Raw genomic sequence first — 14549 nt, 5'->3', positions numbered from 1 at the left:
CCATCGCCGTCACACCTGCCCTCTCGCCCTTCTCTCTCTAACTGTTTCTCTTGCATTATTCACCACCCCTCTCTCTCTCCTACTCTCGCCCCCCTCTCTCTCTCGTCATCAGCTCTCTCGCGCGAGAGTTATTAAAATGCAGCATGTCCTCGGTCGTGCCTGTGTGTCCACGTATCCACACTCATCTATAACTATACAACCCTTGTGTGTTGTGCCTGATTGAAACATATTGCATACCCACCTCTATCCCAGTACCACCCCCTGAACTGGATCAACGAAAAGTTTATACGTATATAAAAATATGTATATTATAGTATTTCACAAAAGCACATGAAAATCAACCCCGCGATGGATACAGGCACGTTTTCATCCCTTTGCTGAATGTCGAGAGACACCCTTAACAATTCCCATCTAATTGACAAGCCTTTGATTAATCCACGATATCCTTAGAACAAATTGGCCAGCCCTCCTCAGCTCGTGATCAAATTTATATGCATTGAGTGCTTTCAACCCTCACGCGAATCCTTCGAGTCTTTCGTCTGTCACGTGAATAACGCCCGGTACACGCTATACGCTAGTTTCAACCCAGCATGCACCACTCGGCCAGATATTTATAAGTGCAGCGGGCTTGCACAACGATTAAGCACCCCGAGAGCGTTTCGTGGCACGTATATGTAGGTACTTTGCCAACATGCGAGAACTTTGCCCGGTCTTAGAGAGGTTGGTTCTACCGTTCAACCTCGCAACCCATCCGGATGGACGTACTTGGGGCTCCGTCGAACACTATACGTTGCATCTACCCCTGTCCTCCTCACCTCCTCTCCTAACCGTCGACTGCTACTAAACACTCGCGCAGGTGTCGGCTCATGGGATATTACGAAACTTTGGAAAATCTCGCGGTAAGCGACGACCTATGTAACTGCACCTTATGTAACTTATCTAACTTATGTATATCGTAGATATACAGGAGGTAGGTGCATAAATTGTATATATGAAATGTTCTTTTTCTTGCTTCCGTACTATATAACATTTCTCTACCGATATATATATATATATATATATATATATATATATATATAGTCTGGTTTAAAAATAAACAATTGACTGGACCCAAGACCTTCATCCTGAATACAATGGGCACTGAATTATTCACAGATCGAGAATCTACCTGTAAATTATAGATTCTGCGGGCGTCTACAGCTACTCCTTCGAGGCAGATAAGGGATGCAGCCTTGAATTGATAATGAGTAGGATAGAGTCTTAGAAGAATTGGTCTATGCAGAATTGCAAATACGTAAATAATAAATTATCGCGGCCTCGACTATACCACCGTTACCGTCCGCATCGATAATTCTTTTTCTTTCGTTACGACAATATCATGACTCGACAGTGAAGTGGGAATAAAAAATCGTAATATTTAAGTTTTCTTCAATTTTTCGTCCATCAGCCAACGCGCAATCGACATCTCACTCAGCACTGTTTCTGCCACGTGTGCACGAGTCTCCCTAGCCCAGTTATTTCTTTAAGGGAGAATTTTTAGTTATTATGGAACCGCGATTCTTGTCCGTTGCTCCAGTGAAATATTTAAGCCGGTCTGCAGCCTCGGGGTGATCTCTGATGAGAAACTACCCTTCCTGCTACCCCGAGAGTCTGCTATGAGTTAGAAGCGCCTCGGACCCGTAGATGGGCTATTCAGAGTTTCGCCTGTACTTTGCCCCATGGACCATCGTGCTCGCGCGTGCGTCAACAGCCCGAGTCTCCATTCGAGAAGATGCCCTTTCCTATCTGTTTATTAAACTTTCAACCCCCAACCCTTATTTTTTGTTCGAGCACCAAATAAATTGGGGTACGAGAAAAAAAAAAAGAGAGGGGATGGCAATATCTGTGGGTTAATGATGAAAAGAGCTTTCCCGATCGATACTTCTAATGGGCTATCGACCACGGACTGATAACTACCCTTAGTTCTGTGATCAACCCCTTCGTCTGAAATATCTACCAGAACTCTGTTGCGCGACTCGTTACACGAGATAAATGCAGGGGGTGGATACTTCGTTCTACCGACAGATCATTCAGGAACTTAATGACAGTCATTGTCAGAAATTGGCCCCTGTCCTTGTAAAGAAGGTTAATTGTCAGATCGTAATTCTAAGGCGAATCCCTGCTAAAAGGTCAGAGGTTTAAGTTTTCTGTACCTATCCTTCTTAGCGCCAGGCGTAAGTCCGTAAGCGAAGGAAACGCTATAAAGAATAAGAAAAGGACCAATTCGCGACTATAGAAGACGAGCTGGAGCTTAGCTCAGAATTTATGACTCAGACTTTATTTTCCTGGCATATATCAGTATTTTATACCCGCCCCTACCTTTCGTTCTTACTAGATGCAAGGGGGTGGTAGATAGGTAGGCAGTACCGCACCCTGGCGGAAATGTAACGTGCAAATTGAACCATGAATCAAGAAATTGAAACCAAACGCAAATTGAAACCGTGAATCAGCAGGTATGACATACATATACATATAGTATATACACATAGTAACTATATAGAAGCTATTGGTACCCCTGATATATCGTGCCTCGAAAGTGAACGAACTTGAATATTTCGAAGGAATTTTAGGTGAGGCTGAAAAAAAAAAGGAGAAGTGGATTGAAAGAGAAGGAAAAGAGAATAGGATGAAGCGATGAGACTTGCCAAGTGGATTCTCGGCGTTACGAGCAAAATCAAGAATAATCTTATCTGATAAGAGAAAATTTTGAGGAACTGAATTTCTCATATTTTTTTTTCTCGAAAAAGTATAGAATAATTCACATGTGTAGACCTGTACATATATATATTTTCTGTTTCTGCGAATGAAAAATTGTCTCCGGTCCTATGATAATATTCGAATAACTAATAAATTGACAGTGACAGGAAACTTACCGTGATGGATGTAGCAGGACTGTCAGTACCACCAGGAGCGGCAGTACTCCAGGCCACATTGCGGCGGCCTGAAAGCAAACATAATCACGTTTATACGGGGGAGTTTGCGAGTGGCATAGCCGGGGATATATCCCGGGTGGCTAGAACATTCACGAGCCCGAACCCGACCCCGATTTATCCCCGTACCGCGTCATTCGACTTCAAAGAGGCAAAAGCCTCTCGGCACTTGGCGAGGCAAGAAAACCGCAGGAAAACTAGAGGCGGACTAAAACCACGTCCGAATTCCAATAACGAGAATCACGTAATTTCCACTTGATATTTACCGACGTTACATAGCGAGTAAAAACCATTCGCGAGTTGATTTTTTTTTTGTTCAAGGGTGCCTCAAGCTCCTCTTCCGTTCCTCCGCCATCTTTGTGTTGCGCAATCGACTTTTTCTTTCCCTTATAACGCTTCGCCCTATAACTCGTCAACCGTCTTACGTCCAATGTCCTGTGACTTCAAAGTACGCTTGCCACCATCGGCACTAACCACCCCTGCTTAACGGACAGAGCAAAACCACAGGAAACTCTCGGGACTCTGCGGCCTTCCGCTTCGACGGCTTAGCGCTGCTCGCCAAAACACATTTCAATGGTGAAAATTATGCAAAACTTTGGGGCTAAAATACGTGAAAGCAATGCCACCCCTATTTCGAGCCGGGAGAAAGTTTTCACGTGACAAGAGTTAGGGGGTGCTAACCGTTTCCGTAACGTGAGTTGGCTTTACTTGCTTGTTTCGTTTTTAGTATTCCTTTTCTTTTTCTTTTTTTTCCGTCACCCCCTTGAAACCACCTGTCTTTTATTTTCCCATAAACCTCTCGTCGGGTTCGACCTACACGAAGGAACCCTTTTGCAAATTCTATATACTCGTAAACCACCCCGACAGTAAGACGTGGGGTTGGCGCTCTGGCCTTTCTACCCTTGAAACTGCTTTTGGTAGCAAGCGAGGTATAACGTTGGTACCCCTGGCTCACTGGGGCTGCTAAGGCAGTCGGGGGCGTGTTCCCGTTGTAGGCGAGAAAAAAGCGGCATAACAAAATATTCGATGAATGCATAAAAAATGAGGGGTTAAAGCCGACACAGTGCTACCAACAGGGGTTGGTAGCAAGGTACCCACGTTTATACCCCCGAAAGGGGAGGACAAATTGAAATAAAATTCCAAAGGTTGTTGCGTCCACGGGCACTATAGTCCTACGACCTCCTCCGACCACATCGTATCCCTTAACCACCCTAATGATATATACAGGGCTATAAGCGCCCAAGGGGGTTGGAAAATATTGTGGGTGGTACCAGAAGGATAACAACGCAATTAGGCCTCTGGAAGCCACCGAAGGGTCCTTTTTTTCCCTCGTTTCCCGAGTTCCCTCGACTCGTTAGTGCGTTGCCAGTCAAGAAATCAACTGGTTTCGTCTACACCCGAAATTGACACCCCGTCCAAGATAATTTTCGAAATCAAACCTAACCTAATCTAACCTAACCATAACCCCTGTCCAAAGGCCACGTGTATCGAATGATTACCAATAAACGCCAATTTCTCAATTTCACGCCTTCGCTACCATATGCATTCCCCTTTATTTACTTGCTTTATCTATACACGTATATATTCAAATATCCAATCAGCCGCTCCAGTACAATATTGCGCAACGGCACGTCGCCTCCTTGGACCTTATTCAGCCAAACTGATATCACCGAATGAAAATAATTTGAAAAAAAATATGATACAACCGATCAGCATTTGCGGATAATCAAGTAGAAGGGTCATTCTTAACAAGAAAAGAAAATGAAGGATAAAAAAGGGACCGATACGTGTTACCAGTAAACCGTCCCTACTCCCCCCTCCTTTAATCGTCTTCTCTTATCCAGTTTCGCGAGTCACGCGGAAAATGCTTTCGTCCGTATAACGTCTGTAATTAACGATTCTTTTCCCCTCAAGGTTTTCCATTAATTCGGGCTCCTTTACGTCACGTGCCGTTCCACCGTCTCGACGAATCCATCCCGGACTATTTTTATTTTTCGCCACTCTATTTCGTTCCCGTATACACATTCCAGAGAGTATGTATATATATACACATACTTTCTTAACTGACCAAAAATACAATTTCCGCAGCGCCCTCGTTTTTTTCCGCTTGCAACCTTTTTTTTACGTGGTTGTAGCCTCTGACTCCTATGACGCATTAAATTAACGATCCTCTTTCTACTGCAGTTCGAGGAGGTTGCGTTAATTGAGTTTGGCATCGAACCGCCTGGCTGAATGGATTTTATCGTTGTGACATCACTGACGTCAGTTTCATACAATTAAGCACAAATTGCACGCTTTACTTCGCTTTCCCCTACAAACTCTAACGGCCATCGGGTTAACTCCCTTAGGCATGATTATAACACGATGCTGGTATTTATGGGAGACTGAACATCTACGGGCAACTTGCAATTGTCGCTGGGCTTGTATATCACTGTATTCTGTAACCTGCATTACGTCACTACAGTCTGTTTCACTCGCATCTAGTCGTAATTGAATCCTCGTTTCACTCGGAGCTGAGGACTCGTGATGGGGGAGAGGGAGGGATGTGGTAATTTTGATAAGTTATATATGAATACTGGATATGCTAAACTCATGTTGTGATAATTAATTGATATCGTTCTCGCATTGACACTGTGGCTACAGTGTAGCACGTGTTTGTTGTTTTCATTGATAATAATATATATTGTTTCTCACCCTATAATTTACTATGGCAGAATATTGTCAACTCCGACGTGTTATGACGGACACTCGACGGCTTAGACTGTCTTTTATGCTTCTTGTATGCCGACTGACACTAAGTAGCATAGCAGCCAAGAAGCTAGGTAGCCAAGAACTGTTTCGTAGCGCCGACTAAAAACTGTTCTGTTGATTGTCATTTCTGACAACGATATTTGAAGAACGTGGCTAAAGGAATTTCTTTTATTACAAATACAACTATGACGGACGACAGGTTTTACGTGATTTTGTAGAAATTGAAAAAGAAAATTTTTAATTATTTTTCAATGCAGAAATATAATGTTTCGTATTTCCCGCTAATTTTTCACGTACCTGAATTAAGTCTGTCAAGTATCGCGATGAGCATATATGATGCTGCGTATGACTGGTAAACTTGAACAAACTGTGAATATTTAAAAAAAAGTCATTCTCGGTTAATCCGTACTTTATATATACTTGATATCCATAAAAAGTATTGTCGCACTTGTAGACACTGCTTGCTGAGTTAAGATTAGCTTACATACGCGAAATTTCTTTGACGCGTAGCTAGTATCCACTTATGTAGAAAAGCTGTTTGCATTATTCAGCAGTGTTAAGAATTACGTACTTAACCACCAAACGACCCCGTAGCTGCAATGGGGGCGACTAGAGCGTCCGGCATTAATAATATACCGGCTAATACCAACCGAGTAAAATAAGATTCCTAGTCAAAGATAAATACCGATGAAATATTTAATTAGTTGAAAATCGTATTTAGACGTTCTTGGAGGTTGACCAAGATGACAAGGAGATACTGAATGATCAGACTGAAAACTGATGTATACAATTTATGTAACGTGCATGTATTTACATAAAAAAAAAAAGCGGTGTCCGCTCCATATGGTTGGTAGCCAAAACAAGCTTCGCGAACACTGGGCATTCACTGTAGACAATAGCTGCACTATCTATCAGCAGCTGCTCATCGGCCAAGAATTTCGTTATGATTCCCAACCACCAATTTCCCAGAGGTTGCGCAACATCTAGATTTTGAATACCGTTGCATGATAATTTTCCTACTGACTTTCGAAGCCCGGACGTCGTCCCTGTGTCGTTTGAGGTTAGTGCCAGCGCGTTCTGGCGCTTTACGACGTCTGACTTGTTAAAGTGGCCTTGCGTCGTCTCGAAATGACGCCGAGCTTTCGCGGCGCATAAAATCCAGTGGAGCTCAGAGACAGGTATGCGCCTGATATACATGTCGGAATGTTCACTAGAAACCAAGAGACCTTCTTGTTTATTTTTAAGGTTAGGAAGTAATTCATTCAAATTTTCTATTACACTTACGCCTATTAAAATACAGACTATACACTGGGATCGGCTGAGAGTGAATATTACCGAAGAATTTTTAACCGTTATTCATTCAATATGAACGGCCGTTATTACTCTTGAAATAATGAACACGTAACCTTTAAAATTCTTGTATCCATGACGGACAATTCTCTACTCTGCTTTACATCAAGACACTGTTGTATTACGTAACTGTGCTTTCTCCGTCTCCACTTACGCGTAACGTGCTTATATTATACATCGTATGTATACATTGTACACGTATCACTCACGCGGTAAGATTTTGATCCCGTTTTTTCAAATTTTTTTTTTTTTTTCGTTACACGATCCTCATCTTTATTCAAATACGTTTTTCATGATCCTTTAGCTCGCATTCGTGTGTATATGACGTACGTACTCTGTATGTATAATATATATGTTGCTGACTGACGTCACGCCTTTGGATCAAAAAGAATTTTTAATCAGCCTTAATACCTCATATCGTATTTAGCGTCCATTGAACATTTTCAATAATGGCTGCCGCTCTGGCAAATTATGTTACTGATATAGTATTTTAGCATTTGCATATATCGATATGGATTCCATATGGAATGTCATATATCATTTAACGTACGGTGGTTTTGCTAATTTTTTTGAAAATTTCATTAATCATTATATGTACATTACTATAGTCTTCGGCTATTAGTCAATACTGTATAGGGAATATTCATAGGCATAGATTTCTTTTTACCATGATATATTCGTTCGCCTTTAAAAGTTACGTGTATATGATTTCGTGTAATCAAATAATCATACAAATATATAGTCTACTAAGGATTAGCCTCTCTTGATTGCAAGCTTACCGAACGTCACGCAATACAATATTTATACCTTATCAATTTTTTTACACTCTCTGAGTTTTGACGTAGTTTTTAGTTTACTTTTACCAATTAGCCCTATAATCTCGTCTCCTTAAGCCGCATCTCCAGCTTGAGATACCAGGGATAAAGTCGCCCCCCTAATGACGTCGCTGACACGAGATTTCGCCACCAGAATCCGGCAATTAAAACCTCCGTAAATTCCATGGAAACGAGATCGTACGATCGTAGGTGAGGAGGGTGAATTCGGCTACAGAGGAGGGAAAGAGGGGGGAGGCGCGGGGGTCGTCCACGACAAAATTCACGTCCTTGGACGAATCCACAACGTTCGCGTGAAAAGTGAACCCATGATTTTTAATACGACCCGCAGCATCCCTCCGTACCATCTTTAATGATCGATATTATGCGAGAATTTCGAAGAGACGTCGTTTCGGTTCTTTTAAACATTCGCGCCGCTCCACGAGAATCTGGTAAAGCTTGTCGCCGCATGCGAACGAGACTGAAGAGATTTTCAAAAGTGTCCTAATAGCTCGTTAGATTCTTACGAATGATATTACGGCAGGTTCAAGGGTATGGTTCGAGGCATCTTTCGATTTTGGTCAATGTTTATAAAACCGGAAGTGAATAACGGACCATATCAAGATTATGACGTTCCTGCTATCATACTAGTCGTATACGGTACAGACGGAAAATTCACAACGTCCGGAGATGAATTATTTCTGACGTTAGACCGGAAACGGTCCACCAGGGTGTTCTTCTCGTGCGACCCAGGAAAGCAATTCCAGGCAGGAAACGCTCAATCGTCCCGGGGGTCCCATAGGATTCCGTTGGGTACCCCGTCGAGTGCCAAGTCAAATTTTCCCAGCCTTCGGTCACGATCGGCGCTTGGAATTTTCCCAATAGAATCAATATTTCTTCGGTCTAGGTTATCCGGATGACCTAATACTTTTTCAAACTTTGTTATACCATATATATCTATATATAACATAAAGATACATCCACTAATACAGTATAACCTTGGCAAACTAAATTACTCGACCTTCCATCGCAATTAATTATCCTTTCCAAGTAATTTTTTCAACGTCTTTTTTAAGCCTCGACCAGGAGGCGCCATTTTGACTGTAAAATTGTACAGTATCATTCAGCCGGAATTCCCTTCAACTTCGCCGTACCATTTCTTCACTGGCATCTGGATGAATGGAATCATCCAAGCGCAAAGTGGGATATGCTTATTTGTTATCCGCAAGAAATCATCCGCCTTCGATCTCTCCCCATCGGCCCTTTGTTCCGCGAAAAAACAATTTCGAAAATTGGTACAATCTATACCATCAAATTGGTACACCCGTATTCCCATCTGAACACAGATGGACGATGGACGTATACGTGCGGAGAATACTGCAGGTCAACTGCCTCGAGATAAAGGAGAAAATATTCAAGTCGAAATAAGAAGACGAGGAGGAAGAGGATCCCAAGATCGAAGTACCGCTATATGGCGTGCGGGGATGATGCTGATTGAATCCAAGGTGGAGCCTGGCGGCATCAACCGCATAAACGAGACGACTCAGCATTATTGGACTTTCTTGTTTGCTCCTTATTCGAGAACCCGCATTCCTCATCGAGAAGTTAGCTCAATGGATTATTTGTCGGGAGGGTTTTCACGAAAGACGATGCACGATTGATTGCCACGTAGATTTCTGGCAAAACTTCCCTTGGGAGAGTCAAGGATCCCTGTGATCTTCGGATCACGATGTCGCTTGGTACCGAGAGAGAGAGAGAGAGAGAGAGAGAGAGAGAGAGAGAGCTCCTCGTGCTACTCGAGTTTACCTCCTTCATCTCCACTTCTTCGTACGGCTTCATCGGATCTCCTTCTTCATCTAGTACTCCACTTCAATAGACCCATTCACTATACCTATACCGTATTCGCTAACTATACCCACTTCTGGAACCACTATCCCTAGCTTGATGTACCCTTAGACAAGCACTACCATCTATGTTGGGGATCTAATCTTATCATGGTAATACGTCACGAAGCAATGCTAATGCTAGTAACCAGTATATATATTTTATATATATTATATATATGTATATACGTGCACGTATATGGCAACAAGTGGCTGACGAAGCAAGGACCTGAACTCCTGAAATGGTCGAAGGTACAAAGAGTGTCCACAGGGGTTGACACGTGAGTGTCTTATCCGGCAGTAAGAATCTGATGAAAGAACAAACAGAGTGTATGTGAAGGAAAAAGAAAAAAGAAAAATGAAAAACAAGATAAGAAGACAAAGGTATGACTGTCTCAAGTGTTTTTACAAGAAAGTCCCAAGTGTGCGTTTTCAAAGATCCCATATGGGCTTTATTTTCTTTCTTGCATCGTAAACACTTGACTGACGTATGTTAGGAAAAAGTCCTTCCGGATCCAAGAAGTCGTATTTCCTATGACGGTGAGAAAAAAAATAACGTGACACCACGTACTCGCTACAATAAAATCATGGTAATAAAGCTTCACGACTTTATGTAGAAATTTTTCTTCTATAGTCTTTATATCGCTCTTGAATTTCATATTACACGTTACTTTTCACACGCCGAGATGGCGCTGCGGTAGATGATCCTTTTTTTTCTTCTAGCTCCGTCCTCATTTTACTCGCGATGACTAAGTCAACATTCACTCGAACAAGCTTCCAAGTTTTCTGAGAGTTCGACGGCTTAGAGACGCCGTAGATTTGACTTGTGAAATATCAAGGAGCGACAATCACTTGGAGCTATTCGCAGAAGCGAAAGCTTTAAAGCTCGCGATGCGCGTCCCTCTTACTGCTGGAGTCAGAAGAAATATTATTAGATATTACGTATAAGAGCGATGAATTAGAATTTCTGTAAATTGGGTCCTTTCGGTATTAGTCCAAATACACGGCTTTCCATTCGAGCGAGAATATTTACAAATGGACCATTCAAAATACACTGGATACGATCATGATGCGCTTGATGCCTACAGAATGAGACTCGAGATCCTATTAATGTCAAATTCTATTGAAGTCTGACAGAACTGAGACAAAATGCCAACAGTTTCTAAGGATGATCATTATTATTATTGGTACTAATTATTGTTATACATGTGTCGCAGACGAACGGGGGTACTGGGTTCTATCGATTTTCGGGAGATTTAAGATGGCGGTCCGGCCTGGTAAAGTTTTGCTTTTGATTCTGCTCGTATTCTAGTTTCTAAAAGAAAAAGAAAAAGAAAAGACGAGACAAGGAAACGAACTGCGTTTATCTTTTAAGTCGTTTCTGCCGGATATATGCCGGAATTCATAAGAATTTTAAGACGCCAGGACACGGCACACTTACACATAAGCGTACAAGCGTGACCGAGAAAAATGCGAGGTTTTCGCGACTTTTACTGAGAACTTGAAGCGTCCGAGGAACGTCGGGCTCGTATAAAGAGAGAGAAAGAGAAAGAGAGAGAGAGAGAGAGAGAGAGAGAGAGAGAGAGAGAGAGAGAGAGAGAAAGAAAGGTAACTAGAGGAACGCAAAATAGGGGCGCGTGATTTAATGAGGCCGCCTACGTCGACTCTCGTCCTTTCAGCTGAAAAAACCGTATTCAAATATAGCACCGCAGCCGCCATCGTCGTCACCAGCCTCCCGCCCAACCACGATTTTTTTCCCTAGGTAACAAACCTTCCCGTAATTCGACTCTTTACATCGAATTTCGTAAAGCTCTCAGGGGGTATCAAAACTTCCACGCAAACGCGTCATTCTCGAGTTCTGGTTACGTAGCGTCAAGAAATCCCTACAAATCTTTCCAGCTAAATATACTATATGTATATATATATATAGAAACGATATACATAAATAATTAATTAATTAACGTATATATGTATCGATATATATATATCAACCGTATATACATACATATTACACACTTCATATTGGAAAACGATCATCAGGCTTATACCTCTGCCCCCTGATTTCAAATGGATCTCCGAATACTCATATACGTATATAGAGATACGTACTGCCTGTAGCCACTAGCAAGTCTGACTATCAACCCACTTTCTTCACTAGCACAGTGAGATCGATGTTTTCACTGCAGAAGTAGTCTCGTCAAAGTCTAATCGCACCGTTCCATTAATAGGTAGGGCCAAAATGGTCGACCATTGCCCATCCGATCTAATCTCTCGCCACTCAACCTCGATTAGATAATTATATATCGGACTATTCTCTTAATCTTAATCAACGACAAATGGGGGATTGTTAATGATTTCAATATATATATATATGTATATATATATATATATATGTATATATCTAATTTTCCCAAATAATACATAACAAAAAAACCATTACGTTCTCCTCCCTTCAAAAAGATGAACCAAGGGAGCAAGTTAAATGAAATGACAGGCCTAGCGGTTATGGCCTAAAATTACTTTATATTCTGGCCCATCGAACGGCATTTTTATATACGATATTATAAGGCAAAGAGAAACGATCCTTAAGAAGGATTTTGAAGAGTCGCAATCATTATAAAAGGGAGTCCCTCGGCTCTTTCTTTGATGGACGAGCGTTTAACCGGCCACAAAACTTTCCATAATAAAGGGAGTCTCGTTAGACGAGAGGTTCCGTTGCGATGGTTACGCGCATGCGCACACGGGCTACCTGATACAACAACGGGAATTCTGGGTAATACGAAATCATGCGACGATCGGTTAGACTGTTTTCGACCGGTTCATGAGATAAACCTAACACGAGTATTTGCCGACGATCTTCGTACCATGAACATCGATCCTTTAAGATTTTAGGAGCTCTGTTTATATTTACCATCTCTATCCCTCGCTCTATAACTCAATATATGTACATAGGCCTTCTATCCCCTGGATTACAAAACTATCGTTGCTGCGCGAAAGGGAAGCACTGTACGAGGTCATCCTTCACGTTGGCGAACACAGCGGCAGGGGGAGAGATAGGGAGGGGAGAGAGAGAAACTAACTTAAGAAGAGTACGCGAGAAGTACCGCTCGTAAAAACTTTGCGAAACTATCCACGTCTTTAGCTTAGATTATCCTTTCGTCAGGCATTAAATGGATTGAGTGCTATCAAGCATTGCTGAATTGCTGGACTAATGTCATTTGGGAGAGAGAAATTGTACCAATGTTCAGACACCTAAACGTATGTGTATATAAAGTAGGAAATTGTCAGTATAGATGAGGGATGAAACGATACGTTAGTACTACTATGATATAGTATATATACAGGGTGTGTAGAGACACACAGAGAGAGAGAGAGAGAGAGAGAGAGAGAGAGAGAGAGAGAGGCTGGCAGGATACCACTGATTAGGGGAAATAACGATAACGAAGGGTTTGTTATATCGAAGGGATGAATAGGAGGATTGCTGACGTCGTCCTAACAAAGTGTCATCGTTCGGGGGTTACGCTCGACGACTTTAACGATGTAAACGCCGACAAATGAAAACTCGAGGAAACAACGATTTCAGGGAGAAAATCGTGTCTTGAAAACACACACGCGATATCGTGCGCGTAATCGTTCCAGACACAGAGGAAAAAATAAAGCGGGAGAAAAACGGTAGGAGTTCAAAGGAAAGATAAAGTGGACACTTTTGAACAGTGCTTTACGACGAAAGCAAAAGCGTCATTCGCCACTGAAGGAAAGAAAGCGCGAGTCGGTACGAGCGCGCACGTTTCTTTCGTATGCGCGAAGGAAAAGAAAAAAAAAAAAAGACGTGGACGAGAGCATCGACAGTCTAGAAGAATGAAAATGGAAATAAAATGGCGATCGAAAATTTTGAAAATAAGGTATAAGATGAAGTCAAGGCACTTGAGACGGAAGTCACGGGGGATGACTTGAGTGTCCGAGGACGCCTGGATGGCCGGACGAGAGAAAGAGAAAAAAATACAAGGACACGATAAGAGATAGAGAGAGAGAGAGAGAGAGAGAGAGAGAGGGGAAGGCACAGAAAGGAGGACAGGGATGATAAATCGTACGAGTACGTGAAGCGCGAATTTACGAAAGGGTTTTACAGTGTGAAGAAAAAAAAAAGAGGAGTGGGAGGAGAAAAGTGCTCGACACCCCCCATCGGGCTTTTTGCCAAAGGTGAAACAAGGGGGAATGAGGTTGATGCCAGTAGGGGGGGGGGAGGGTTGCGTGTGTTCTGAACGTAGGGGTGTCAGGGCATCGTCGCCCTAGTCAGCCGTTCGCTAAATCAATGTCGTGAACACGACGACGTGGAGCAGGAAGGACTCTGGTGGTTTTATAAAACCTACAAGTGGTCCACGTTGAAGGGTACGAGATGGCTTTGAGTAGCCATAAGGGAGGCAGCCAGAAGGGTACCAGGTTCATCCCTTCAGGACTTTGGACCCTCTCTATCAATTTCGTGAATCTCCACTTGCGCGCATCATCGGAATCCCCATTTACATCACAAATCGTAAGGACACGTTGGTAGGTAAACACAATTAATTTGAATGAATAAATTTCGTGATCCTAGTGACAAAAATTTCACCAGCTGATAAGGGTATCTCTTCGAAGCTGGTGATACAGTGATACGTATATATATGCATCTATACCGTGTGCTGTTCAAAGATACATACAGTAGATGTATACATACGTAGTATAGCGTATAGACACTATTCGCAGTAACTCTCGGTTGGTCGACAGTTCGTAAGAGTTAACGAGCAAAC

The 14549-nt window shown here is 42.3% G+C and overlaps 1 protein-coding gene across 6 annotated transcripts in view; it reads right to left on the bottom strand.

Annotated features, from left to right (window-relative positions):
• Window positions 1–14549, bottom strand: part of LOC107262848 (glutamate-gated chloride channel) — an 83682-nt gene that overhangs the window by 59786 nt on the left and 9347 nt on the right. For 4 of the 6 annotated variants that reach the window (XM_015729459.2, XM_025080158.1, XM_015729452.2 and 1 more), the window contains exon 2: window positions 2913–2980. The exons of 1 other annotated variant lie outside the window; for it this stretch is intronic. In XM_015729459.2, the coding sequence (XP_015584945.1) occupies window positions 2913–2971 (59 nt within the window). In that variant the 5' untranslated portion in view covers window positions 2972–2980. Of the gene's footprint in view, window positions 1–2912; window positions 2981–5663; window positions 5757–14549 lie in introns of those variants that run through there. One more of the 6 variants, XM_015729451.2, reaches the window with a different exon arrangement.

The sequence above is a fragment of the Cephus cinctus genome, unplaced genomic scaffold, assembly GCF_000341935.2.
Source record: "Cephus cinctus unplaced genomic scaffold, Ccin1 Ccin1_scaffold0129, whole genome shotgun sequence".
Taxonomy (NCBI): Eukaryota; Metazoa; Arthropoda; class Insecta; order Hymenoptera; family Cephidae; genus Cephus; species Cephus cinctus.
Note: the sequence above shows the minus strand (reverse complement) of the source record. Positions and strands in the feature narration are given on the sequence as shown.